The 25,512-nt window shown below is 41.3% G+C and overlaps 5 protein-coding genes across 7 annotated transcripts in view; 3 read left to right on the plus strand and 2 right to left on the minus strand.

The window, feature by feature from the left end:
- The window catches only part of LOC120791825 (clathrin heavy chain 1-like), a 27,988-nt gene extending 18,433 nt beyond the window's left edge, over nt 1-9,555 (plus strand). The window contains exons 24-33 of one of the 2 annotated variants that reach the window (XM_040130568.1): nt 18-125; nt 442-609; nt 868-1,017; nt 1,130-1,261; nt 1,522-1,632; nt 1,855-2,025; nt 2,201-2,422; nt 3,748-3,768; nt 7,671-7,746; nt 7,874-9,555. In XM_040130568.1, coding sequence (XP_039986502.1) covers nt 18-125; nt 442-609; nt 868-1,017; nt 1,130-1,261; nt 1,522-1,632; nt 1,855-2,025; nt 2,201-2,422; nt 3,748-3,768; nt 7,671-7,746; nt 7,874-8,004 — 1,290 coding nt within the window. In that variant the 3' untranslated portion in view covers nt 8,005-9,555. The remainder of the gene's footprint in view (nt 1-17; nt 126-441; nt 610-867; nt 1,018-1,129; nt 1,262-1,521; nt 1,633-1,854; nt 2,026-2,200; nt 2,423-3,747; nt 3,769-7,670; nt 7,747-7,873) is intronic. The other variant, XM_040130570.1, reaches the window with a different exon arrangement.
- A 69-nt stretch (nt 9,556-9,624) lies between these two features.
- Nucleotides 9,625-14,601, minus strand: cfap45 (cilia and flagella associated protein 45). 2 transcript variants are annotated; one of them, XM_040130571.1, is made up of 12 exons: nt 14,413-14,601; nt 13,291-13,401; nt 12,880-12,992; nt 12,486-12,630; nt 12,221-12,391; nt 11,920-12,098; nt 11,526-11,655; nt 11,238-11,384; nt 10,923-11,036; nt 10,550-10,743; nt 10,061-10,285; nt 9,625-9,929 (listed from the first exon to the last, which is right to left on the minus strand). In XM_040130571.1, exons 1-12 carry the CDS (start codon nt 14,593-14,595, stop codon nt 9,863-9,865), a joined length of 1,779 nt encoding a protein of 592 aa, XP_039986505.1. In that variant the 5' UTR covers nt 14,596-14,601; the 3' UTR covers nt 9,625-9,862. The 2 variants fall into 2 exon arrangements, with proteins under 2 accessions (XP_039986505.1, XP_039986506.1); XM_040130572.1 differs by having other exon boundaries at nt 9,631-9,929; nt 13,552-14,477.
- slc37a4a (solute carrier family 37 member 4a) lies at nt 14,469-20,524 on the plus strand. Its single transcript, XM_040130573.1, has 9 exons — nt 14,469-14,764; nt 15,069-15,725; nt 16,121-16,353; nt 17,614-17,851; nt 18,339-18,497; nt 18,586-18,671; nt 19,181-19,294; nt 19,382-19,520; nt 19,814-20,524. The coding sequence occupies exons 2-9, from the start codon at nt 15,578-15,580 to the stop codon at nt 19,978-19,980; spliced, it is 1,284 nt and encodes a 427-aa protein (XP_039986507.1). The 5' UTR covers nt 14,469-14,764; nt 15,069-15,577; the 3' UTR covers nt 19,981-20,524.
- Nucleotides 20,525-20,621: 97 nt separating this feature from the next.
- trappc4 (trafficking protein particle complex subunit 4) lies at nt 20,622-22,538 on the minus strand. Its single transcript, XM_040130574.1, has 5 exons — nt 22,185-22,538; nt 21,604-21,778; nt 21,358-21,461; nt 21,086-21,212; nt 20,622-20,906 (listed from the first exon to the last, which is right to left on the minus strand). The coding sequence occupies exons 1-5, from the start codon at nt 22,357-22,359 to the stop codon at nt 20,828-20,830; spliced, it is 660 nt and encodes a 219-aa protein (XP_039986508.1). The 5' UTR covers nt 22,360-22,538; the 3' UTR covers nt 20,622-20,827.
- A 57-nt stretch (nt 22,539-22,595) lies between these two features.
- On the plus strand, nt 22,596-25,512 carry rps25 (ribosomal protein S25). Its single transcript, XM_040130575.1, has 5 exons — nt 22,596-22,666; nt 23,265-23,354; nt 23,479-23,662; nt 25,187-25,285; nt 25,398-25,512. Exons 1-4 carry the CDS (start codon nt 22,664-22,666, stop codon nt 25,279-25,281), a joined length of 372 nt encoding a protein of 123 aa, XP_039986509.1. The 5' UTR covers nt 22,596-22,663; the 3' UTR covers nt 25,282-25,285; nt 25,398-25,512.

Here is a 25,512-nt window from a genome sequence, read left to right on the forward strand (position 1 = left end):
ATTCTGTGCTCTTCCAGGTGTGTTTTGCGTGTGTCGATGGAAAGGAGTTCCGTCTTGCCCAAATGTGTGGCCTGCACATTGTCGTCCATGCTGATGAACTTGAGGAACTCATCAACTACTACCAGGTACTTGGGGTAACTGGGGCCAGTGTAAAACTAACATGTCACACTTACTATCAGTGCAGAGTAACTACTGAGCACATAAACTATCAGGAATCAGACAAGAGAGTAGCATTTTGAGTTTTCCCTAAAAATAAATTAGACTTTGAAAGGACAAGTAATATTTGATTTAAATTTGCATTCAAAGAAATGACTAGGTAAAATTAGATCTGTGTACTAAGTCAACAATGAAATCATCTCTTGTCATATGTATTTTGGTTTGTAATGAGTGTTTTCTTTGAATAGCCTCGTTAGTCTTACTAAATCTGTCTGTGTCCTCCAGGACCGTGGTTACTTTGAGGAGCTGATTACCATGCTGGAGGCCGCTCTCGGGCTTGAGCGTGCGCACATGGGTATGTTCACCGAGCTGGCCATCCTCTACTCCAAATTCAAGCCCCAGAAGATGAGGGAGCACCTGGAGCTCTTCTGGTCCCGTGTCAACATTCCAAAGGTAAGCGAGGAAAAGCATAATCTGTTATCAACTTTAAAACATACACAGGTAAAAACCCCAAATGCTCGTTTGCATGAGTACCTTTGTGGAAGCGTAGCTTGGTTAAGACCAATTGTAACGATTGTAAGAGCTGAACCAGTCTCGTGTGTGTGTGTGTGTGTGTGTGTGTGTGTGTGTGTGTGTGTGTGTGTGTGTGTGTGTGTGTGTGTGTGTGTGTGTGTGTGTGTGTGTGTGTGTGTGTGTGTGTGTGTGTGTCAGGTTCTCAGGGCAGCAGAGCAGGCCCATCTCTGGGCAGAGTTGGTGTTTCTCTATGACAAGTACGAGGAGTATGACAACGCCATCATCACCATGATGAACCATCCCTCTGATGCCTGGAAGGAGGGCCAGTTCAAAGACATTGTCACCAAGGTCAAAAAAAAAACCAAAAAAAAAAACCTATTGATTGGATTAGTGATGCTAGTTATCGTTCTGCTAACAACAGTGCCAAAGTTCAGGTGAAAATACGTGTTTTCCATTCTAGGTGGCCAATGTGGAGTTGTACTACAAAGCGATCCAGTTTTATCTGGAGTACAAACCATTGTTACTGAACGACCTGCTCATCGTCCTCTCTCCAAGACTGGACCACACTCGCGCTGTCAACTTTTTCAGCAAGGTTCTGGGCAATTGTTGCTTTCTGTAAAAAGTTCTCAAAGTGTTATTTAGAATTAAATATAACCTATCTTCGAGAAATGAAATTGAACAAAATGAATGCTGTTGTGGATCACTTGCATGAAGTTATGATTGACTTTTCGCACATGAAGTAGTCTGTCGGTGATAGAAGATGATAATTGATAGTGACAGAGAAAAAATGCAGTTAATATAAAGATTACTTGAAAATGGACATTAGTGATCTTTTCCTGGTTCTTTGTTTAGGTGAAACAGCTGCCACTGGTGAAACCTTACCTAAGGTCTGTCCAGAATCACAACAACAAGTCAGTGAATGAGGCACTCAACAACCTCTTCATCATTGAGGAAGACTATGCGGTATGATATGATAATGTTGTCCACTGTGTATCATAATAGATATTACAGTAATCGATTTTTTATAAATGTCTTGATGTTGCTTGAAGAGAGAAAACGTTTGGATCCGTTACTTCCAGCACAGCACACGAAATATGTCGCCAGAAATCTTCACAAGCAGGAAAAATGTTTTTACTGAGTTGAATTTTCAGCTGTATCATATAATCCTCTCTCTCTCTTATCAAGGCACTGCGTACTTCCATCGATGCCTATGACAACTTTGACAACATCTCACTGGCCCAGGGCCTGGAGAAGCATGAGCTAATTGAGTTTAGGAGGATCGCAGCCTATCTTTTCAAGGGCAACAACCGTTGGAAACAGAGTGTCGAGCTCTGCAAGAAGGACAAGCTCTACAAGGTGCACGGCCGCTAAAAAAAAAAAAAAAAAAAAAATTTCAGTATACCCTGCGATTCTTCCAAGTAATATAAATCACAGCATCACACCTCACCCCAGACACCCGCTGAATGCACTGAAATGTAAAAGGGCGGATGAGGTAAGTTTATTGAACTGAATTACGCCCGCTTCTCTGCAGGATGCCATGCAGTACGCATCAGAGTCCAAAGACACAGAGTTGGCAGAGGAGCTCCTGGCTTGGTTCCTCCAAGAAGACAAGAAGGAGTGTTTTGCCGCCTGCCTATTCACCTGCTACGACCTGCTGCGGCCCGACGTGGTGCTAGAGACCGCCTGGCGACACAACATCATGGACTTCTCCATGCCATACTTCATCCAGGTCATGAGGGAGTATCTGACTAAGGTGGGTTGGCCAGAGGTAAACAGTGTGTGCGGTCTATCAGGAAAAATTAGATGGCTTTGTGAGAAGATTTCTTTAGAGAAAAAAGCGTATACAGACATGTTATAGATAACGTTTGCAATTCCAAAGTAACTACAGTGAAAGAAGGCAGTTAGAAGATAGATGGGCAAGATAACTTATATATTGACCAGTGTTTTTGTTTGTTTGTTTGTTTTCTCTTGTTAAGACTTGTGAAATAGTATTTGCAAATCTGTTCCTATCTGTGGAGACCCACATGTCTGGAGTTTACCATGTCAGACCTGTTCCGATGGGTGTACCACATAAAGAAACTAAATATTAAATTGAATCTGTAAATACTTTTTGCCCTGATCAGTATCTGACATTTCCATCTATCTGACACCTAAAAGAAGCATCAGCAGCTACTAAAAGGTGTTTGCAAATACTATTCAACTATAGGCAGTGTCACACAGTTTCCCCCAGACAGTATTATAGATAACGCCCCCCAGTACTGCCTGTTCTTTCCTCCATTCATGGTCATCTTCCTATGCTTCTTTCAGTCATGTGTCATCACTGATGTTTTCCTTTTTATTTGGGTTTCCATCCATTCAAGCTACTTTTCCATACAAATGTGTTCCAGAGGAGATTCACAACTGCTGTGTCGCTCGTTATGCTGTTTATATCTCTGTTACATGAAAAAAATACAACCCTAGCTATTGTTTTGATAACAGACAAGAGAGCTGAGTGAAACATTTGAAAAATTTGTTGCATTTATTTGCCAAACTTGGAATGCCAAGTTGTTGTATTTTGTATTTTACTACATCAAAACACTTCAGTTTGTCATATAAGCTGTTAGTTACACAAAAGTAAATTTTCTTGTGGATGACTACTTCTTGGTGCTTGTTGTGGCACACCCCACCAGAGGGTTTCTCGAAACAGGTTAAAACAAGGAATCATTTGTATATTGTATTACACTACTTATGCAGTTAATTTCCCTAAGTTTTTGCATTACCTATTAAATATTGCACATTATTTAGTAGATCTTGTTTAAGTGTTTAAACCTACTGCAGACCCTGTTTGTCAATATCTATATTTTATTTTTTACCCTATTGTCAGCAACAAAGTGAAATTCCTAGTCTCAGAGTAATCTCAAGTCTGCATTTGTATCAAAAGTGGCGTTATTACCCGCATCTCTCTCTCTGGATTTTTGTGTTGTCTTTTAGTGATAAGTCCTCTGTTTGCTCTTTTCTCTCTGTCAATTTCTATTTTGGGAGACTTCCATTTGTTTTTTTTTTTCCTCCTTAAGTTGCCTCTCTGAATTTCCTTTCCAGGTTGATGCGATAAAGGAAAAGGTGAAAGTCGAATCCATTTTCTAATCATTCTTTTTGACCCCTCTTCCCCTGTCCTGTAGCCTGTAGTTTGGAGGAGTAAAATTAGCAGAAACTGCATGACCCCTCTCCCCCCATGTCACTTTGCTGCTTCTGACTGTAAACTCCACATCTCCACTAGACCACCTACCAGCCCACAAGATTCCAGAGCGGGGCTCTTCACAGCCACCCCTCAGGGCTCTGCTAGGTTTGCTGGTGTCAGTGATGGCTTTTGGTTTGAATCAAAACAAGAAATGAAGAACCAGTTATTTGATTAGGTGATGCAAATCAATTTTTCCAGTGTTTTTAAGACCTTATGGTTCTATTCCTTCTTGGCATTACGTCTAATTCATCATTAAAAATTGCTGATAGGATTCACCTACTGAGAAATCATGTGTTAACAGAGATGTTTTTGTTTTTGTTAAAGTGGCGGCACGTTGCTGTCGGGTTCCCTGATTTGCTCGGTCACGACAATACAGTATTCATTAACTCTGAGCCTAACTAAAGCTAACCAGCACTGGCCCAAGATCTCTAATGTTATGCATTGTGTAATGACTACTGGACAGGAATACAGTTCAGACTGCCAACCATAGCCTTTGCTAAAAGCAGTTAAAAACGAGACCATTGCTATTTTTTCCCTCTTCCAAGCCTTGCTTAAACATGTAATAACAGTTTTTGTTGGGTTTTTTTTTTGGCACTTGGGGGGCAACAGGAAACACACAGTAAACACAACCCTGATATATCATTACCTTTTAAGCTAATATGAAGACCTAGAGCATTTTTGGATGAAAACAGCTGCCTGCTGCTGCCGACAGCGACACTATGAGAGCAGTGACAGTGAAGTTCCAAGCAGGAGACCGAAACAATTAGTTTAAAAATGCTATAAAAATCCAGAGAGCTGAGGGGAACTCAGATGTGCCCCATCATAGCCTTTACCCTCGAACACACTGAGCCATCCACTCAAACCAGCATGCCCATCAGCTCTCCTTAGAAATGTGTGAAGAGTGCCACTCTGGATAACTACCTCACCTGCTGTGGTCAGGTCCTTTTTTCACAGACTTGTAGATGAATTCAAAATATTAAACTGTCTTGTAACATCACTCAGCTGCAGTCTGCTGCGGGCCATCTTCCTGACTTAATTAAGGAACATACAATTAAGTTCAATACCTTTTATTGCCATTGTACAAGTTACAGGTACAACGAAATCAAGTAATACATAATATAATATTAGGAAGTGAATGTTTTCACCCTGTAGACACTGTAAAGGGAGTTTCAAGGCATATTGCATTAATAAGTCTTAATATCTTTATATTGAGAGAGGGTGAGGGCATATTTATATCTTTATTTGGACAGGGGTGTAAGAGAGTAGACTGCAACTAAGTGTGAGACCTAATTTCAGTAATAAAAGCATCAGTGAGGCATTATTTTAATGAAGTGACCATTCTTTCAGAGATCTTTCTATTGTTCTCCATGTCTTTCTGTACTACTGAATTTATCTCAATGCTAGAAGAACACAGGCAATAAGAAACCATAAACATTAGGTGTTGGTATTTCAAGGGGGGTGGGGGGGGTTTCAACAGTGTAGGTCTCTCTTGAGTGTTCTTTGATACTCTAAAGTGTGGTCTCTTCAAGCCACAAACACCTGATTGTGTCAGAGCAAATAATCTATACTTTTGATGTGTTCTTTGGGGAAAATAATACATAACATGTAGAGCGACAAGCATGCATTTCCCCTCCCTCGGTAGCATCAGCAGCACATAGGCCAGGCTAGTAGACATCGCTGTTGGCTGTGCCTGCTTCTGGGAACTTTGAACTGGCTGTACAAAACCATCCCCTCCACCCTCTTCCACTCTCCTTCCCCTATGGCTCTCTGCTTCTCTCTCTTTTTTTCTCCTGCACTCTCCAAGAAGGAAGTAACTAAGCTGCCGCTTCAGCATGTCTCTCAACCCTTCTCTTCTCAGACAAAACAGCAGCCTGTCTTTTCATGAAACAGCCTGCTTAACCAGACTGACTGACTGCAGTAGGAAACTAGAAAGTATGTAGAGAACTGAACCCGAAGCCACCATGAGAGCAAAGCTACCCTGTTGCATCATTTAGCATTGTCCTTAACTGACTCCATCAGAATTTAATCTGCACACTGTCATAGCTGAGGGTAATATCTGAAGCTTTTCGCTGGCTGCCTAATTCTTTGAATTGTTTTTAGCTCTATCTTTTGTCCTTTCCCCGTCATCATCTGCCTCTGAGCTGCTTAGCAAATACTAAAGCACCAAAGAAAAAAACGGGTAGTTTTAACTAGTTGAAGGCTGCTACATGCTTCTTGCAGCTGTTCGCACGCAGGCAATGACTAAACTGAGCCATGTTTGAGGGCTGGTGATATGTCGCTCACAATTTTTTAAATTTACACACACACACACACACACTGAACATACTCTACACATTGTTAGTGATTGGTTTTCAAAACACAGGGGCAACTGGAAACGAGTAAGAATAGGCAAATGGGACATCAAATGTTTGCACAGTGTTTAGTCTCACCTGCGAGTATTTTTGAAACAAATTTGGCAATTAACTGAGTAGTCGATCATAAAAAAATAAATAAATGGATAAATTGCCAACTGTTTTGTTGTTCAGTTAATTGATAACATCATTTTTTCAACCAGAAATCTGTCTTATGTGACAATAAATCTTACGGTTTTGGACTGTTGATCAGCTTAGGCTGTAGGAAATTGTGATGGGCATTTGTCACTATTTCCTGACATTCTATAGACCATAATTTTAATCTATTAATTGATAAAATAATCAGCAAATTAATCAATAATGGAAATAATTGTTAGATTATTTTAGTTAGTAGCCTTATGTTAAACATTAATAATTTGCACTACACTGTAGAAACTTGGCAAATGTGTATAATTCAGTACATTTTCAAATAAATATACTCAGCTCATGTTTGACTGAAACAAAGCCTACAAAAAGCTATAAAGGATCTTTTAGAATTAGTACTACACCTGTCCAATGAATGTCCAAGGATGAGAGTGAAGTAAGCCTGCATAAATGTTTGTGGACGGCACACACACGTCTACAGAGACGGTAGCGAACACAGAGACATGAAGCATATTTCAGCCTCAAGTTTTACATAACTGTATGTTGTTACTCTGACATGTTAGTACCAAAATACCTGTTCAGAGATCAGTCTTTCAGAACCAAGTCTTCGCCTCTGTTAGGTTCACAGTAACAGCTTAAAAATGACTGCTGACAGAAATGGCAAACCCTGACTGCGACCGAAGGCTAATCAAGTTGAGTCTTGGTCTGCCCCTCTGTCCACAAACTTAAGTACAAAAATGTACAGAGCATTTTGATATTCTACTAAGCGATGGACAAACGAACTAACGGGTGAAAAACAAAAATGTTGGTCTTAGTAAGTCTATTTGCATTGGTGAGGGGTGGTTCTCTACATACTCTGCATTTCCAACACGTTAGAGTAGATGATTTGGGTGGCTGGATGGTGGGACCATTATTGCCCAGTAGCTGTTGGTTTTTTTTCTCCCCCTCCTAATCCGTAATACTTTCCACAAATAAGTGGATGTCTATCTGACAGACTGTTGTAGCCAAGCATGATCAAGTAGCCAGTAGCTCTCTAGTTGTAGTTGCTCCCTTTGCCTTATAGAGGGCCTCCTACACATTAGCAAGGCCTGCCTCCCTCAGCCTGATTTTATTTAAATCTGGACTGTATTCGTCTTCGCCTGTCAGGAATGGTCCCATCCGTCAGCCAGTGAAATAACCCAGAGGTCAGTTTGTACCAACGCGGCGTCTAAGCCCTTGCTCTTTAAGAGCCCCACCGCCCGCAGTCAAACTAAAGCCTGACACCGTCACTCTTGTTGTGTTTTCCACAGGTGGACAAACTCGAAGCCTCCGAGTCTCTGAGGAAACAGGAGGAGCAGGCTACAGAGTCTCAACCAATTGTTTACGGTAAAAAGACCACACACACACACACACACACACATCATAATGGCTTTAAAGGAAACCTAGAGAATGTTTTTCACGACGACCACGGCCGCGCTCATTTTAATGAGTTATTTTGATGTTTCTGTTACAGGCACACCCCAGCTCATGCTCACAGCAGGGCCCAACGTGCCTGTGCCTCCCCAGCAGGCCTACAGCTACGGCTACACAGCAGCACCAGGCTACGCCCAGCCGCCACAGCCCAGCTTCGGTTATGGCATGTGAACACCCAACACCACCGCCACTACTTGACCCAACACCCTCCTTCCATCTCTCCATCTCTCTTTGTGTTCCTCACCAGCTTCCCATGGTCTTCTACTCACAACAGGGGCCACAAGCAAGCAACAGCCCACTCTCGTTTTGAGTACTATTTTTTTATTATGTTGTCCTGTTACAAGAGAAATTATTTAACTGCATTGAAGGACTTTTGTTTGTATTGTTTGAAAAGAAATTGGACCACGTTTCTTTGTTTTTCACATTCCATATTTATGACTACTTATTTAGAATTTCTTTTGTGTTTATGTTAATGTCATGTTTCTTTTATTGGTTTATGGTTTGTTGCAGAAGTGGACTTGCTAAAGCTCAGCAATGAACCTTTGAAGTAGGTGGAGGAGCATTGGATTTTGCACTCGTGAAGAAATTAATGTAGAGAAGCTCTTACTTTTGATGTACTGAACATGTGAACAGCCTACATTGTCTCGTTTGTCTGTATAATGCATTTCTTCATGTATATTCTGAGGGAAAAAAAAGGTTACATATAATATTTGAACATATATTGCCATTTAAATGGCTATAGCTAGCAACACTAAGTAATAGTATATTCTGCACAGGCGTGTAGCTTTATGGAGTTTTAAATGCATACAGACGTATGTTACTGTGTGAATGGGGTTGTGTGAGAGACAGAGTGAGTGAGAGAGAGAGAGAGAGAGAGAGAGAGAGAGAGTGAGTGAGTGAGTGTGACCTGATGGTCTAAATAAGAATTTTAACCCCTTCTCAGCCTGTACTGGGCTATCCAATCCACCCTCTTAGATGTTAGCTCATTGGCTCCATGTATTTAGGTGACCTCTTGTGCCGTGTACAGTGCTTGTGTGAGACTGTATCTGTGTATGTGCAAGGACGGGACCACGGCCACCAAACCCCAGGGCCCTTAACCCTTAACCGTACCGTGTGTGTGTGTGTGTGTGTGTATTTACTCTGAACCCTCCTTGTGCTGAGGTCCGTGTATGCCAGGTGTTGTGGTGTTTCCCTTTGGTCACCATTACTTTTTTATTTTTATTTTATTTTTATTTTTTTGGCCTGTACAGATATGAACATGACGAATTGAAAACCTTTAGATGGAGACCCCACCCATCTGTCCTCCATCCACTCCCCTGTCCTGTTTCCTCCTGCGTTAATGCTTAAGTGGAAAGAACAAACCCGGAGGCAGAAGACGACAGGCTGGTGGAACCTTTTGTGTCCTAATGACAGCTCGATTAGATCCATGAACACTCCTGTAGGTTGTGTGTTTAGATGGTTATGATGAAGAAATTAGGTCTCAGTAAATCCAGTTCTTTGTTAAGAATGGTCTGAAATCAGAGCCTGTATTTACCTTGATGTACTTAACTTCCTTACATGCTTTAAGCTGTGTGTGTAAAGTGTCATCTTAACCCTAACATAAGTTGAATTCCTTTCTGTTGACATGCATATTAATAATAAAGGGGATCTGTCATTGATACGTGGAAGAATATGACTTAACTGAAAGGGAAATACTAGCCTAAATAAAAACTAAAAATTGTACCCAGTCTCCCATGGAGTGAATTTGTGATGTACTGGAAATGTTTCAAAAAGTCACTTTATTTGTTTTGGAATACGGTGCTTCCGCACACAGAGCCATAGCATAAACTACTAAAACGTGCATTCTAATGATCAAAAGCTTATTAAACAATAATGAAAGTGCAACAGAAACCTCTATCAGTACATTCTTGTATACGTTTAGGTTACATCAGTATTTGAAATGTTTTCTTTCCTCTTAAAGAGACCCTGTAAAACGTGATAGACGTACCAGATGAGGGCCTCACACCATTTAAATCTGGCTGTGAATGAATCAGAGTATGCAGTCCCTTGCCTTCCTTTCCACGTCACTGCAGTACTTTTCAGAGAGCCCTGTAGCCCTGCAAATTGACAAACACATCAGGTTTATACAGTTAAGATATATTCACATTAGAGTGACCTTGTATTTCCATATATGAGTCATGTCAAAATATCAGCCACAAGAGAGGTTTATTAACCCTCCTCTACTTACTTGAGTTCCTTCAGCTTCTTCTCTTTAATCTCATTGAGGCGCATACGTCTCTGCCGGGCTTCTTCGATCAGCCGATCAGACTCCTTGAAGATCTCTCTGCGCTTGGCTATGGCTGAGAGCTCACGTTCCTTCACCTGTTGTCGGATGGACTCTGAGTGACGCAGCGCTTTCTGGCGCTGCTTCTCCTCCTCCTCCATCTGTTTGACTATTCCTTCCTGTTGCACCCTTTGTGGAGAAAGGTAGGAGTGGCAGGGAAAATCAATATAAATAAAATGGTATAGCTGAATGTGTAAAATAGTACGTATAAATGGAAACAGACATATTAAAGCCTGAATACTAAGAGCATTTTTACTACACTCATTGATCCATCCTACTTTAGATTGTAAGTGGTATTCTCCTCTTACTCAGAATCTTAAGGGAAAGTCATTTGATAATATAAAAACTTGAAAAATATTCAGAAAAAGTAAATATTCAAATCAAGTTTCTTACTTCAGCACCCTCTCAAACTCTGCCTTCTCCCGGCCAGCCTCAATGGACAGGAAGTGCTCTTTGCACTGAATTTGCTCCAAGCGAGTCGCCCTCAGCATCTCTTCCTCTTGTACTTTCTTTACAGCCAGCTCTTTCTCTTTTCTCCTCCATTCTCTGTCTGTAATTTCTTGGTTCCTCTGAGCACGGAGCGAATCCTTCCAAATAGACAGACACACAAGATAAGGACACACAGAACGCTTTGGTTCCCATGGATCTGTATGGAAGGTACGTACCTTGAAAATGTGACTAGAGTAGTTTAATCTGCAATAGGGATAAATTGAGCAGATACCACTTTTATGGCTTTTCAAAGTCAGCTGGTGGTTTTATTCCTGACCTGCTTTGCCTTGTAGTCCTTTGCTTTTTCTTGCTGGGCTCTCAGCCTGGCAATCTCCAACTCTTTCTCCTTCTTGTTTCGTCTCTGCTCTGCTTCGTATTCAGCCTCCCGCTCCTGCAGAGGTCATGAATGTCAATGTAAAAAACAACCCACTTGCAAAGGAAAATAGTATTATAATGATGAAATAAAACAAAAATGTGTTCATGTGAATACTGACAATTGTTGAACTGAACTCCACAGGCATGAACTTTGTCTGTATTAAGAGTTTGTCTAACTGTTTTTTCCGTCTACAGAAATAACTTGCTCTCATCTGACCATTTTGTTTCGGATGTATTCCATGTCTCTCATGTCAGCCAGCTTCTCGTCCTCTCTCCTCTGCTCCTTGGCAAGCAGGGTCTCAGCATTGATACGCATGACCTCCTCCCGCAGACGCTGCTGCTCTTCCCTCTTCTTCTCCAGGGCCTGGAAGAAGACAACCAGTCAGAGAAGAAACAGACCGCAGTGCTAGTGTATGGTGTGTGTGGCTGCATATTCCTCTGAGCATGTATGTGTATTTTCTCTTTTTTTGTGTGTGCATTTTCTCTGCGTGGGCTGTGTCCGCACCTTGAGGTCTCCCAGGTTCAATCTCTCCTGGTTCTCTCTTATCTGCTGTCTCTCCAGCTCTTTTGTCTCGTCTTGCAGTTGCTTCTCCTCCAGACGTTGCTGGATCTGGTCGTAAATTTGCTGCATTCCACTGGAAAGTAACACAAGCACAACACACCACTAGATAACGACGCAACACTGGGAGCCCTTTGTCTTTACTGCTCACCAGTAGTCTATGATTAGAAAATGGATTATATGACAAGGAAGTCAGTGGGTTTTTTTTGAGTCAAACTAATTAAAGGCAAACCATTTCCCCTCCCTACAAAAAGATGCCATCAGGTTAATAAATAATAATTCATGCATACAATCATCCATGAATGACTTTTTGTGTATTTCTCAGCAGGGGTCCCTTTACCTGATCCTCTGCTGTTTGCGCAGCTCCTCAATCTGCTCCACGGTCTCCAAGGTCTTGCGGCGCGCCACCTCCATCATGGCATCCAGACGCTTCTCCTCCTCTGACAGCTCCACCTGGATCTGTTTCTTCTCCTGGATCTGGGCGTCACGGGTGGCTTGGCACTGAGCATCCAGAATCAGCTGAGGGGGACCCACACACAGAGAAGTTCTGATCTTCAAGCGCACTTTGTTCGTACAAAAAAATCAGAAGCTCTGCCAATGACCGATGAGTTCAAGTTCAGGCACATTTAAAAATGTTCTACCTTGTTGAGCTTTTTGATCTCATCCTCTTGCTCCATCCTCAAGGCGTTTGCCCGCTCCACCAAGTGCTGTGCATGGTCCTGGGCCTCTAGTTCAAGCTCAGTCAGTGCGTGGTTCCCTTTACGGGACAGGTCTGCCTCATAGATTTGGCGCTTCGTTTCTTCTGCAGCTTTCTAGATGAGGAAAACAAAAAAAAACGTGCTTATTCTCTTAATTTTAATCTAAAAGTTACAGGACCATTTTGGTTGGAGTTTTCATTGTTCCTACAATGTCTTCTTCTTTCTTCCTCTGATAAGCCTCCTTCAAGGACTCCCTCTCGTCCTTGGTGAGAACTCGGGATGTTGAGGTGATCCGCTTAAACTCAGCTGATGGAAGAATGATTGACTCTCCTGAAGGATCCTTCCATGGGATCCTGACAAAACAACAGGCGTTGAGATGTTTTTTAAATGTCCACATTGGGTCTCATTTCTACTGTAGTGCCAGCACCTGTATGATATTGTGACTTGCTAAGCATATCACCCACTTTCAAAGTTGCAGTATCTAATATGGAAGTTAAATGTAGCAGCGCAAATTGTATCCACTAAAATGTGTGCATCACACTTTTCATAACCACAGACACACTGAGCAAATGTTTGGAGTCTGTCAGTGAGGGCTAGGCTACCTGAGATGGCGAATGAGGTCTTTGGTGATGATTTGAACAGTCTCTGCTTCTTGGTTCTTCTGGGACTGGTCCTTGGCCTTAGAGGCTGAGTTTCCAGGCTTGTCCGGTGATATCTGGACAGAGTTAGTTAGCGACATCTCACAAACCCACTCATAACTTGTGATCTCTCCACCCGTGCAACTGCAGACATGACACACCATGACTGGTTTTTGAACGAGGTACGTTGTAGCGCATTCACACCGAGGCTACAAACTGATGCTATAAGCCCGGGAGCACTGGTTATGCCATTAGAAATAAAAATTAAAAAAACACACACACACACACACACACACACACACACACACACACACACACACACAACTGCCATTTCATTGTCTATGGTAGGGTACAATATGTGCCACAATCACTCACCGGTTTTGGGCTCCCAAACAGGGTTTCGTCCACCTGGGAGGTGGACGCCTTTGTGCGGTACCGGCGGGTATAAGAGCTGCTCCTCGAGGTCGTGGAACTGGATGCTAGTCTCTACAGGGATTAACATTACCACCATATACAACATACATAACATACATAACCGTCCTCTATTAACTACAACGAAACCAAGAATTTAGCAGCCGTGTGTAAAGGGATATTATATGGCCTGGTATTACGCCTTATTTAAAACCTAACGCTCACCATGGTCCTCGGTTATTGGAGTCCAGGTCAACGGTGAATGAAGTCTGAATTAAAGTTTGTTTAATGCTAACTTTTCTATTTTATTGTTTTAAAGACTCGTAATGCAAGGTAAACGTTTTTTTTTCATATAAACTTAGCTGGTTTACGTTTACTCGTAAACGTGGCTACGGTTGATTTTTGAATATGTTTGTTATCTGTTGCCATGGGAACGAATGTGAGGAGGGGCTCCTGTCGTTTCTGTGATGAAATGAAAATAATACCAAGAGTTAGCTATGACCAACTAACCAGGCTACCGCAAAGTGTAACAATGCCGTAAATGTGTTATTATACATACGTTTTCACGGGTTTTGGTGTGCAAATAGAAAAAACAACAGGAGCCATAAACGAGAGAGACAACGTCAGGTCTGATCGCCTAGTTTAAAAATGGTATATTAACTTCTTCAGTTACATGCTTTGTAACTACACCATGATTGTTAAGAACTAACGTTAGCTACTTTTTCTGGCGAAAGTTTAACACTTACACAAATTACAACATGTTAAATTGACATGGGTTCGACATTGGCGTTATTTATTTATTTTACAGGGGTTACGGTTAATAACATCACTGCAAGCTAACACACTGCATTGCGTTAGTAGCGTTCGTGGCTGGACCGCGTCAATTAATCCACATGATGCGGAAACTTCACATACTCCACTCTTCCTCCATGGGGTTGCCAGGTCCACGGTCTTCCCGGAATTTGTCTACTTTTAATCGGGTTGAATTTTTTATCCGCTGGTTGGGTAGACTTATTTTGCAAGCAAATTACTTCAAAAGTTTGTATAAATAAAAGGCATACTTTAAATGAAATAATTGATGTATACCCAAGTCCTACCAAACTGACTCCAGATCAGCACGTAAACAGAAACACACGACGTGCTGTAATGCCCTCCGCCGCCTGGCACTTGGCAATGACAGCAATGCTGATGGACTTTAAAAGCAGCGTTTGAGGTTTGGCAGAGGCATATGTTGAGTTCTGGGTTTCGGGGCTGGTTTCGATTGGCCATTGTGCTGGTTTCGTCACACAGACCTGGCAACCCTGCTCCTCCCTTGCCTCGACATAATGAGCTGTTCAGCGGTGAAAACATGGAGTTATTTTGCGAATAAGTCCACGACGCAGACAGCAGTCAGGCGGATAGCCTTCCTGCACAGAAAAGAGGAGGTGGACATACAGAGGTAGCTGCTTTGCTTCCACTAAATACTGTGTTTGAGGAATATAACGTTGCATACTTCACATTTTACACACTGGAGTAGCTGCTGTAAAGTTTGATCTATTATAAGAGTAATGTTTTAGCTTTACTTGAACTTCACTGAGATAGATGAGTTATTTGTTCATGTTTTCAGTGATATTTCATGTTTTCATGAGATCCGCTTGGCCAAAAGCCGCAGTGATTGTGTAATCTCTCTTGCAACTTTGTACACATTTGAGCAGAGCAACAGACACAATCTGAATTGTTGCCTCTATATTTCTGTCTGTTAGGTCTTTTGTGCTGAGGATCACCGCAGTCCACACACCCCCCTCACCTGGAGAGGAGCCTCGCCCTGGTCTGCGGTAACTGTTGGACTCCCCAGTGAATCATTTACCACATCAGTCTGAATACTCCTTCCATAACATCCTCCGCTGGACAAACAGCAGCAGAGGAAAAGAACACCAAGGTCACTGTTCAAGTATAAGGACCCCAATCGGTGCCAAAAGGAAACAGCACATCATATACAGTGTTGATGTCACAAACTGATTGACGTCCTTTTCCAGGTCCTTTTCTGGCTGACCCGCAGCACTTGGTAACAACCAAGATTAAATCACATTTGCAGTGGAGAAGTTGACCATTAACTTCCCCCGCTGATTGCAAACACCTCTTCACTTGTAAGCAGCTGCTTCTGTACAGTGGATCCTGAAGCAAAGTTCACTGTCACAGGCAGCAGAAGTCTGTCAAACGGACAGATTTATATTTTTCTCAATTTTTGGAGGACTATCTGCAATCAACAATCATGGCTAAACCAAGTTATGGATACTACAGAGGAACTATATTTCTGGCCATGTTTGTAGGCTACACGCTGTACTACTTTAACAGAAAGACCTTCTCCTTTGTGATGCCTTCTCTAATGCAAGAGATTAAGCTGGATAAGGATGATCTGGGTATGAGACACTTGGTTTTGCATTGATTTTATGCTTGATTGTTACAGTGCATAGATAGCATCTTTAATTAAACCCTATGCCTTGTTCTAAGAGTCATAAATTTTTAATTTTTTTTTAAACTTGAAAATTGTAAAGACCCAAAGGCGGATGTATTATTTACCCCTAAAATGTCAACATTATAAGCATGACCCCTGACTACCTTCCACACATGCTCATATATATTTCACTTTTTCTTTCCAGACTCTAGATTAACGGTCTGCTCTTATCATGTATTACAAATTATCTGTGTGCTTGACAGAGAACTCTATATCTGTGATTTTTAGGACCAGAAAATCTTGCTAAAGGTGTCATCTGCTCAGTGTGATCTTCTCCTCTTCTGTCCTCTCTTGGTTCAGGCATGATCACCAGCAGTCAGTCTTTGGCCTATGCTATCAGTAAGTTCATCAGCGGTGTGCTGTCGGATCAGATCAGCGCCCGCTGGCTCTTCTCCATTGGCCTGTTCATGGTGGGAGGCATCAATGTGGTCTTCTCCTGGTCCTCCACTGTCGCTGTCTTCTCCGCCCTGTGGTTTCTCAACGGCCTTGGCCAGGGCTTCGGTTGGCCTCCCTGTGGCAGGGTGCTGCGGAAGGTACCTGAGCCACATGCCAGTATATCATGCTGCAGTGTACTGATATCTAATTCAAGATGTTTCTTTTTCTTCTTCTCTACTGTGTTATTAGGAATAAATAGACACCATAATACACCTTATCATGACCCTGGGAACAACAGTTTGAACTGGGTTCAGTTGGTCCTCTGCTAATGCGGCCTGTTCATTTTCAAAATCCTGAAATACAAAATATATATATTCCAAGTAAAACCACGTTGTTTACAGTTTTCTCAACAAGGTATTGCCGCATTAGAAGCTTGAAATGCTTTTTTGAAAAAATGGTTGACCAACAAGACTGAGGAAAGCCTGCAACAAAAGAAAAGTTGTTCTAACGTCTAAATGGTAGCTTTTGCAAAATGTACAATTATTAGAAGTTACATTTTTGATCAGGGAAGGATTTTTTTTATTTTTTGAAAACTCATATCCTTGCTCCTTTGTTATATTAGTAGTAATTCCGTATTCCTCTAGAAAATATTTCCTGTAATCAAGGCCAGAGAGGCATTCTACAGATGGAGCATCACCAGTTACTTAGTTGTTGAATTTCTTTGTCTTGAATGTTATATTTAAATAAGAAATGAAGACATAATGGTAGAATGAAAAAGGCAGCACAAACCATTTCTTCAGATTCATGACAAAATAAGCAACAATCAAAGTAAATGGCAAGAAAGAAACATCGGTAGGTAAATTTTATTACGACCTCAACATTTTAAAAAACTGATAATCTACTTCATCAGGACTGTGTGGGTGTGGTTTTATCAAATTTGACCGTAGCCTGGCACCATAACCAAACAATCGCACAACTGTTAACACATTTTTGATTAAATGTTGCTAAATCCTAATTTTTTCTTCATGTTTTTAGGGGCTTTAATAACTTAATTGACTTTGCAATGAAACCATACTTTGCTTGACCTCAGAATAGTCTTTGTGTTCTTCAATATTCACCAGTAGTGGTTGTAACTTGGACGTTTGCAATCCATGTAAGCCTAAAAGGTTAAACCAAACTATGTAGAGTATGAGTGAAGAGTTCTTCCTTCCATTGTTTGACCTCACTGACCTGTCGTGTGTTACATCATGCAACATGGAAACTGTAAAAATGACTGTCATTCAGTTGTTACCTGCTGTCAGATCAGTGGCGCACCGGTTTGATTGTTTTAACCCTCCTGTATACCAAAGGTAAGATAATGACACCAACTGTCAGTGCTTTTATTATTTCATGACATTATTTCTCTCGTCTGCTGTCAGTGGTTTGAGCCCTCTCAGTTTGGGACATGGTGGGCAGTTCTCTCCTGCAGCATGAATCTGGCTGGCAGCTTGGGCCCCATTATTGCCACAGTGCTGGCCCAGACTTACAGCTGGAGGACGATACTTTCAGTCTCGGGAATGATTTGCTTGGCGGTCTCCTTTCTCTGTCTGCTGGTCATCAAGAATGAGCCTAAGGATGTGGGGCTGCCCAATATAGAGGCCAAGAAGAGCAAAGGAGGTGAGACAGACTTTTGCCGAATGACTTATAATAATTCTTCATTTCGATAACAATCATAAACAGGTCTTATCCACAGTGAATGAATCAGGCACAGTATACTTTTTTAAATATGGTCGATACTCAGTTAACACATAACTGTGCATTGTCCAGATGTGTGTGTGTGTGTGTTTTTGCACAGCATGTGCCTCTTGTGTTGTGACTGAAGGTCAGTGACTTGGTGGACTCTGTACCCAGTGTGCCCCTCACATGCCACTTGCGTGAGCTGTGTCTCGCTCATGCACTGGCAAAGTGAGAAAGTGGTGCGTGTGGTGATGTTTAATGCATTAATCTGATTAATATCCCCTCGGTCACGGGGATATTATGTGACACGTATTTGTTAGTGTTGACGCTAATGATTCAGATACATACAAAGGGGGTGTACAAATAAACAAAAACAAAAAAACAGGATATGTGATAATAATTTTTCTTCTGCCTGTTTCCTGTTCAGGACCCTCCAGTGATGAAAGCACCCTGTCTGAGTTTCTGCTGTCACCTTACCTGTGGCTGCTATCTGTGTCCTACCTGGTGGTTTTCGGGGTGAAGACGGTCTGCACGGACTGGGGGCAGCTGTATCTCATTCAGGACAAGGGCCAGTCTACACTCATGGGTATGGCAGAGGGAAAGAGAAAACACCTCCCATTTCTCTGGAGAAATTGCTTATTATTTCTTGTGAATCACCATATTCGTCTTCATAGGTAGCTCATACATGAGTGCCCTGGAGGTTGGAGGCCTGCTGGGCAGCCTCGCAGCAGGTTACATCTCTGACAAAGCTGTGGCCAAAGTGAGTTTGCATATTGTACACATCTGAGTGATTTTAAATACTTAATACTACATAACAATACTTCTTGAACAGCTTTGATTGGAACTGTTTCCCACATCATGGCAAAGTCATACTAACTTGGCCTATACCTGCTTATTTTTTAATGTGGAAAATGATGATAATCTTTCTACAAATTTGCCTCCACAATCAGCTACGTACACCGGAACTGCCTTTTCCAGTTCCTTTCCAGCACATAACACCCATTAATACAAGATCACTTGTAAAGAAGGATAACGGGCTTTGCACCATAACCTTCATGGAGGCAGCGTCTAACCTGTCTACGCGTTTTCATCTCCATTTCGTGACCGAAAGAAATTTTTGCAACAATTAAAAAAAAAAACTGTAAAAAACACACTTAACTGACTAGTCAGCATCTGATTTTTTAGTTCATAACCAATGTAGATTTAATATGTGAATCTGCTTATAGTCAGCAAAACTAATGTATTTGTATATTCCTATATTTTGTACAGCAAGGCATGAGAATCTATGGCAATCCCCGCCACTTCATCCTGATCTGCATGATGGCTGGAATGTTTGTGTCCATGTATCTGTTTAGAGTCACGGTTACTCCCGACAGCTCAAAGGTATCCAATACTGACATTCCACTCGGCAAAAATGAATTACTGAGATATTCTTGAATGCAGCACACTGCATGTCGTCTGTACATTCAGGTGTGGATTCTCAGCTTGGGTGCTGCTTTTGGTTTCTCCTCTTATGGACCAATAGCATTGTTTGGGGTTATAGCCAATGAGAGCGCCCCGTCCAACTACTGTGGGACATCACACGCCATTGTTGCCCTGATGGCCAACAGTAAGTTGATTGCTTTTCAAGCCAGTTATACATATGGAGCCTGTACAAGCTGTTGCCAACTGCAAAATGCCTTTACACTAATGATACAACTACATACCAGTAGTCTCCTAGTGATACTTTTTACTCAGTTTAGTTTATATATTGTACGATGCTAAACCCCACAGCTCTCCACAGGACAGTGACTTTGGTGTAGCAGATTCAGCCTTAAATAACTCAGAGAGTGAAATGTATGCACTACACTTTTTATAATTTCGAAGCCTTGGAGTGAACGTGTCCATTTGTGCTCTCCTCAGTTGGTGGCTTCCTGTCTGGACTACCATTTAGCACAATTGCCAAGCACCACGGCTGGGAAATGGCCTTCTGGGTAGCAGAGATCATCTGTGGTGTCACCACTGTTGGATTCTTCCTGCTGCGCAACGTCCGAACCAAGATGGGTCACGCGTCCAAGAAGACCCACTAAAACATCATTACACCTCATCCTCTGCATCCAGAGAAAAACTGAATATTTTATGTCATCATTGTATTTTCATATTTTTCTTGTTTTTTTTGATACCGCAGTATTTTTTTCAGTCAGTCATACAGCTCACAGAGGTTGAGCATTTCTTCTTAAAAAACCTGTTTTGCGAGGTGCTTCTCGACATACAGTATTTACAGTCTGTAAACACTGCATCGGTAACCCAACAACAGAACATAAATTACTACACATTATGTATTGTCATGTAATGGAATATGGCAAAAACACGACTAGAGAAATATTTTCGCTCTTAAGGCCGCTGAAGCCTTACAGTGACAAGAGGACAAAACTGGAACCTGGTTCAGAAACTGGTATATTATTCAATATTCTTGTTTTTTTTTTTTTTAAAAAAAAAGCAAAAAATGAATCATGGGAGGAATTACAACACCAATACAATGCTCATCTTTTTTTTTTTTGAGGAAAACACAATGTGTGGTCTTCATTATGAGAACAGTCAAAGGCTTGAATAAATGATACTTTGTTGTTATGTTTTTTCAGTCTTTTCATAGTTTATGCTCAATGCTCAGTAGACTACAATTAGATCACACAGAAATTCAGTATACATGCAACCAAAAACAAACAAAATGTGAAATATTAACACACGTGAGTTTAATCTTTTAGTATTTACAAAATATTATGTTTTTACAATGTGTCAAATCCCAGTCAAGAGTAACAAAGAAAATCCACTCAATTTCCCTCACCAAGGTCTACAGTCTTAGTAATTCACTAAATCTCTTGTGATGAGAAATTAGCATTCAGGCAGATTCATGTTGTCTCTTTAGTCCCCTCTGGGTCAAGATCCGGCTCCAAAGTTGCCAGCTTTCTCTGCAATCTCCAGTGCACTCTTCAGATTCTGATCAAAGAGTTCACACCTGAAAAAAAACCACACCGATTCACAGCGACATCAGAGAAAGCAGGTAACGGGATGTGTGGGTGTTAGACATTGGATACTTGATATGTAAACCGGAATGTAACAAGTACTAATTTTAAGACACATAGGAACACAACAAGGTGGAGGACAACATAATCTTCTCCTGAAATGTGAAATTACCTGATTGGCATTTCCAGAGAATAGAACGGGTTCTTAAGAGCAAAATCGGAATAAATTTCGTAAATCTTCCTCAACAGCGTGTCAATGCCAGATTGTCGAGGGTCTGCCAGCACAATGAACTTAATCCCTGATAGAACAGCGACAGGACAAACAGTGAAAAAGATGAGAGTTAGTTATCAATACCAAGTTAGAGAAACTATTGTTGTTGACACTGTTGGTACTTAAATAGTTCGTTCTTTCACCAGCAATGACACAGTGTTTACACCACTCACCCGTGAGAGTCTGGAAGCAGTGGAGTTTGAAGACGTCTGTCTCTAGCATCTCGATCCCTGAACTGCCAACTTCGGGGGACAGCTGTGAACCTATAGCAAACAACCTAAGGAAAAGAAAAAAAAACAACACAAAAAAAGGGGAGTTGATGTTTTGAAACACGTCAGACCCATAGGTCTGGCTCTTGAATCTGGCTCCACTACACCATCCATCCATCCATCCATCCCTGAGACATGGATCTAACTTACGAGTGGAACATGGATGCCAGCATCAGCTTTTCATTGGAGCTCAGCCGTGCCCGTCCAAATCGAATGGACACTGGATAATTTGAGGGATCTTTCAAGTATTCAAGGATGTCCTTTCCCTCTGCCGTGTTCTTTCCAATCACATCGACTCCATTGATGGACAGCACTGCATGTCCCACTGGAGAATGACAACGGGACTTACATCATACACAGATCAAGACACACTTTAAAGACAAATACCAGATTTCGAAAAGTCGTGCAGCCTATAGGGCAAATACTTACACCACAGAACACCCTAACGAATTTCCACAGGATACAATAAGGTTTGTCTAAACGCTAAATGAAGTATCATAGAGGCAGACTGCAAAGGCTCAGCAGCAGGAATAAGTTAGTCCATAGCAAGCCAATCAAATGACAGCAATCTGATAAAGCGCTTAGCATAGATTGGTCCATTGATTCATTTCATTTTCCGCCTTTTTTTTTTTTCTTTTACCACATTTGCGGTCTCCTACAGTCTTTTTGTACACAGAAGCTAACAGGTAAAACGAGCAAACAACATGCTCACGTTAGGTTTGAGACGTTACCTCTGATTCCGTCGCGTTGTCCAAACGATACGATGACCTTTTCATCGTGATGTTTGAGCACCAGATCTAAAGGATAGCTAAAGGTTTTCTCGGCCTCCGCCCTCGGGACGTAGTTGTCATATTGGTAAATTAAACCTCCAGCCTTGTTCACCAAATACACACTGAAGATCACCATCTTTGCAACGTCCTGACAACGCTGTCATGTGACCTCGGCGGTGTCAAAAAAGACTAGAAAACTGTCATTGAGCTCTTACTCGCCCAGTTTGCGTTTTTGATGATTTACGTACCGGTAAAACTGCTGTGGAACAGTCTGGTGAGCCAATATTAATGGTCAAAATCAAGAAAAACTACTAAAAAAAAAAAAAATTAGAAAAACTCAAGTTCCCATAATTCCTCGCCCCATTTCCGCATATACAGGTTGTCTAAGGGGCTCTTGCACGGGTGAACTTCCTTTCGCTCCGACATCTTGACGAGGAAACATGGTGAGGACAGTTACTACACGTTTTTATCGAAACAAATTAAAAATTGCGCGTGTTTCTGAAACTCCACTTGAGTCCCAATTATTCGGAATAAATTCCGAAGGGACTATGTTTTCTTATGCTGTCACAAGAGAGTGTGAATGAAATAGTTAATTAATACATTTTATGCATTTAGCGGCTGGCTAGTTAGTTAGCTAGCTTGCTAATGCCACCACGCTTTCATGCCGCACTGTGGTTACAGAAGAGGAGCCGAATAAAGTTGTTCCTAATAACGCTGCATAGTATATATGTATAGGTATACCTTTCGCTAGCGCTGAAGAACTAGAGAAATGTTCTGTCATTAATCTGCAATGCTAATTGCGAGGCTAGAAACGCTCCCTGAAGACGCAGACGAGGCCATCCCGTGCCGGCCAGCCGAGCTAATCCCAGGCTGCTGGCTGTGTCCACTATCCAGACACTTTTGTCTTCATTACTTTATTGTAGAGGCGTTTTTGTGTTTCACAAGCACATGCCTATAGAAAGGTGCTGCCAGACCCCCACATGCAGCTTCAGTCTGCGTGTCAAGTCTGAAGAGTTATAACTTGTTGTCTTTTGATTTCAGCCTCCCAAGCAAGACAAGAAGAAGGACACTGGGAAGTCCAAGAAGGACAAGGACCCAGTCAACAAGTCTGGAGGCAAAGCCAAAAAGAAGGTAATGCAGTGGTTAAATCTGTCCTTCTTATATTTGATATGAGTCCTAAATAATTGTCCTGACTAACCTCTGCACCACCAAGAGTCCACACACACTGAAACCTTCTTTATTTTACTCTGAGCAGAAGTGGTCCAAGGGAAAAGTGAGGGACAAGCTCAACAACCTGGTCCTCTTCGACAAGGCGACCTACGACAAGCTGTACAAAGAAGTTCCCAACTACAAGCTCATCACCCCCGCTGTTGTGTCAGAGAGGCTGAAGATCCGTGGCTCCCTGGCCAGGAATGCCCTCCAGGAACTGCTCGCCAAAGGTGAACCTCACCGTTTCAGCTCCTCAAAAAAAGGGCTGTGTCCTACTGAATCACATTATTTTTGTAGGGCTTTATCATTAGGAAATAGTCTGACATAGTAGGGCTGGCAGAGAGGTCAAGGTGTGGTGTACTGGTTAATACATTAAACCACGTTTTTTTTTTTGTTAGGTTTTATATACTCTTGCGGTGTAGGTAAAAATTTAGATGATTTAGTCAAATTTTAAATATAGTTAATATTATGTAGATGAGACCGATTACAGATGGTTACCATCTGTTAAGAAATAATTTGTTGAGTACAGAGTAAATTTGCCCATGTTTTTAAATAATTTAATATACTGGGTGATGTCGAAGATTATCTCTTGGGATTTCCAACAGAAAAGCTGTTTGATTTTTATGTCCAGTAAAGTTATTTTGGTTAAGAGTGGAATTTTAGTCAAAGCAGAAAAATTAGATGGCTGCATATCTTTACAATAATTGATTTATTGCCCTGAATAAGTGGATTTGCAGAAAAGTCCATCAGAGATTGTAAATGAGAACTTGGCTCAGCGTTTTCTTTGATTCTTTGATCTTCCAAGTAACCTCACCAACAAGAATACATGTCTTATGCATTAGGGGCACCAACAATACAACACGTTTTGCCATCTATAGTAATGTCATGCAACATTAAGCTCATCCCATCAATATGCCCCGCAGTCATCAGCACTGCTCGCGGGCTGTGCATAATATTTATAAATGCCCACACACTAGGTACCATGCTTGTGTAGTGGTTCTATCAGTTGTTTAGTGTGACTACTGCTAACATAAATAATCATAGCTGCAACATTGTTTGTCATTTCTTTTGAAATCGTTTAGACTCTCCTCTTCAAAATATTCATAGTACAAGTTGCTAGATAAAGAGCAAGGGTACAACAAAAGTGACATTACAACATTTTAATGATGTAGTACTTTTGTGTATCCCACCAGATGTCAGGCAGACAGTTCAGTTTACTAACGGTGAACTTGTTTTGGTGTCTCACTATATAGAACTTGCCATCTGTAACAAAATAACATTTTGTTCTGTTTGGTTTCTTTTTTTAGATTTAGAATATAGAAAAGTGTATTGAGGATGGAACTCGGTGCCATTGTCTCATAAGCCCCACACACACGCGCTTGTTTTGTTACTGCTTTAATCTATGTGAAGCATAAACACGTTTTTGCCAGACTATGAAGCTTTGTTCTGATAAATGAAAGTCTGTTGTTTGTCCCATAAATGAGGCAGCGTCATTTGCATGTAAGCTACAGTAATGACATGGAACAAATATTTTTGCCTATATTTACTCTTTGTTCTCTTGTAATAAGATATAAACATAAAATATGTATCCAACTAGCACAATTTCAGTGACACTTGAAATGTTGCACACATCCACTGGTCAGTGTTGCAGTTCTCACTGACTAAAATAAGTGGCACATGACATGGTTGATGTAAATGTGTGGTTCAAAATGAGAATATGCTGACAGGGAACATGGTCCTGTTTTGTCTTCCAGGCATGATCAAACTGGTGTCCAAACACAGAGCACAGCTGATTTACACACGTAACACCAAGGGTGGAGATGAGGAGGCAGCAGCGGAGAAAGCATAATCAGGTACAACAGCTGAAACTACATCTGCATCGGTGCTTTTTTATAATATCCTTCAGTTTTTTTTGTAGCTGCATTAACTGATGTACAATCCTTTTTTTTTTTTTTTGTCTTACAGGTTCTCCTGTTTGTTTCCTGTTTGTAATGAAAGGTGAAATAAAAAACCATAAAGACAAAATGTAATCTGTGTATTTGTCTTCTACTGTTCATGTGTCTTTAACTGGTTTCCCTGC

The sequence above is a fragment of the Xiphias gladius genome, chromosome 7 (assembly GCF_016859285.1).
Source record: "Xiphias gladius isolate SHS-SW01 ecotype Sanya breed wild chromosome 7, ASM1685928v1, whole genome shotgun sequence".
Lineage (NCBI taxonomy): Eukaryota > Metazoa > Chordata > Actinopteri > Istiophoriformes > Xiphiidae > Xiphias > Xiphias gladius.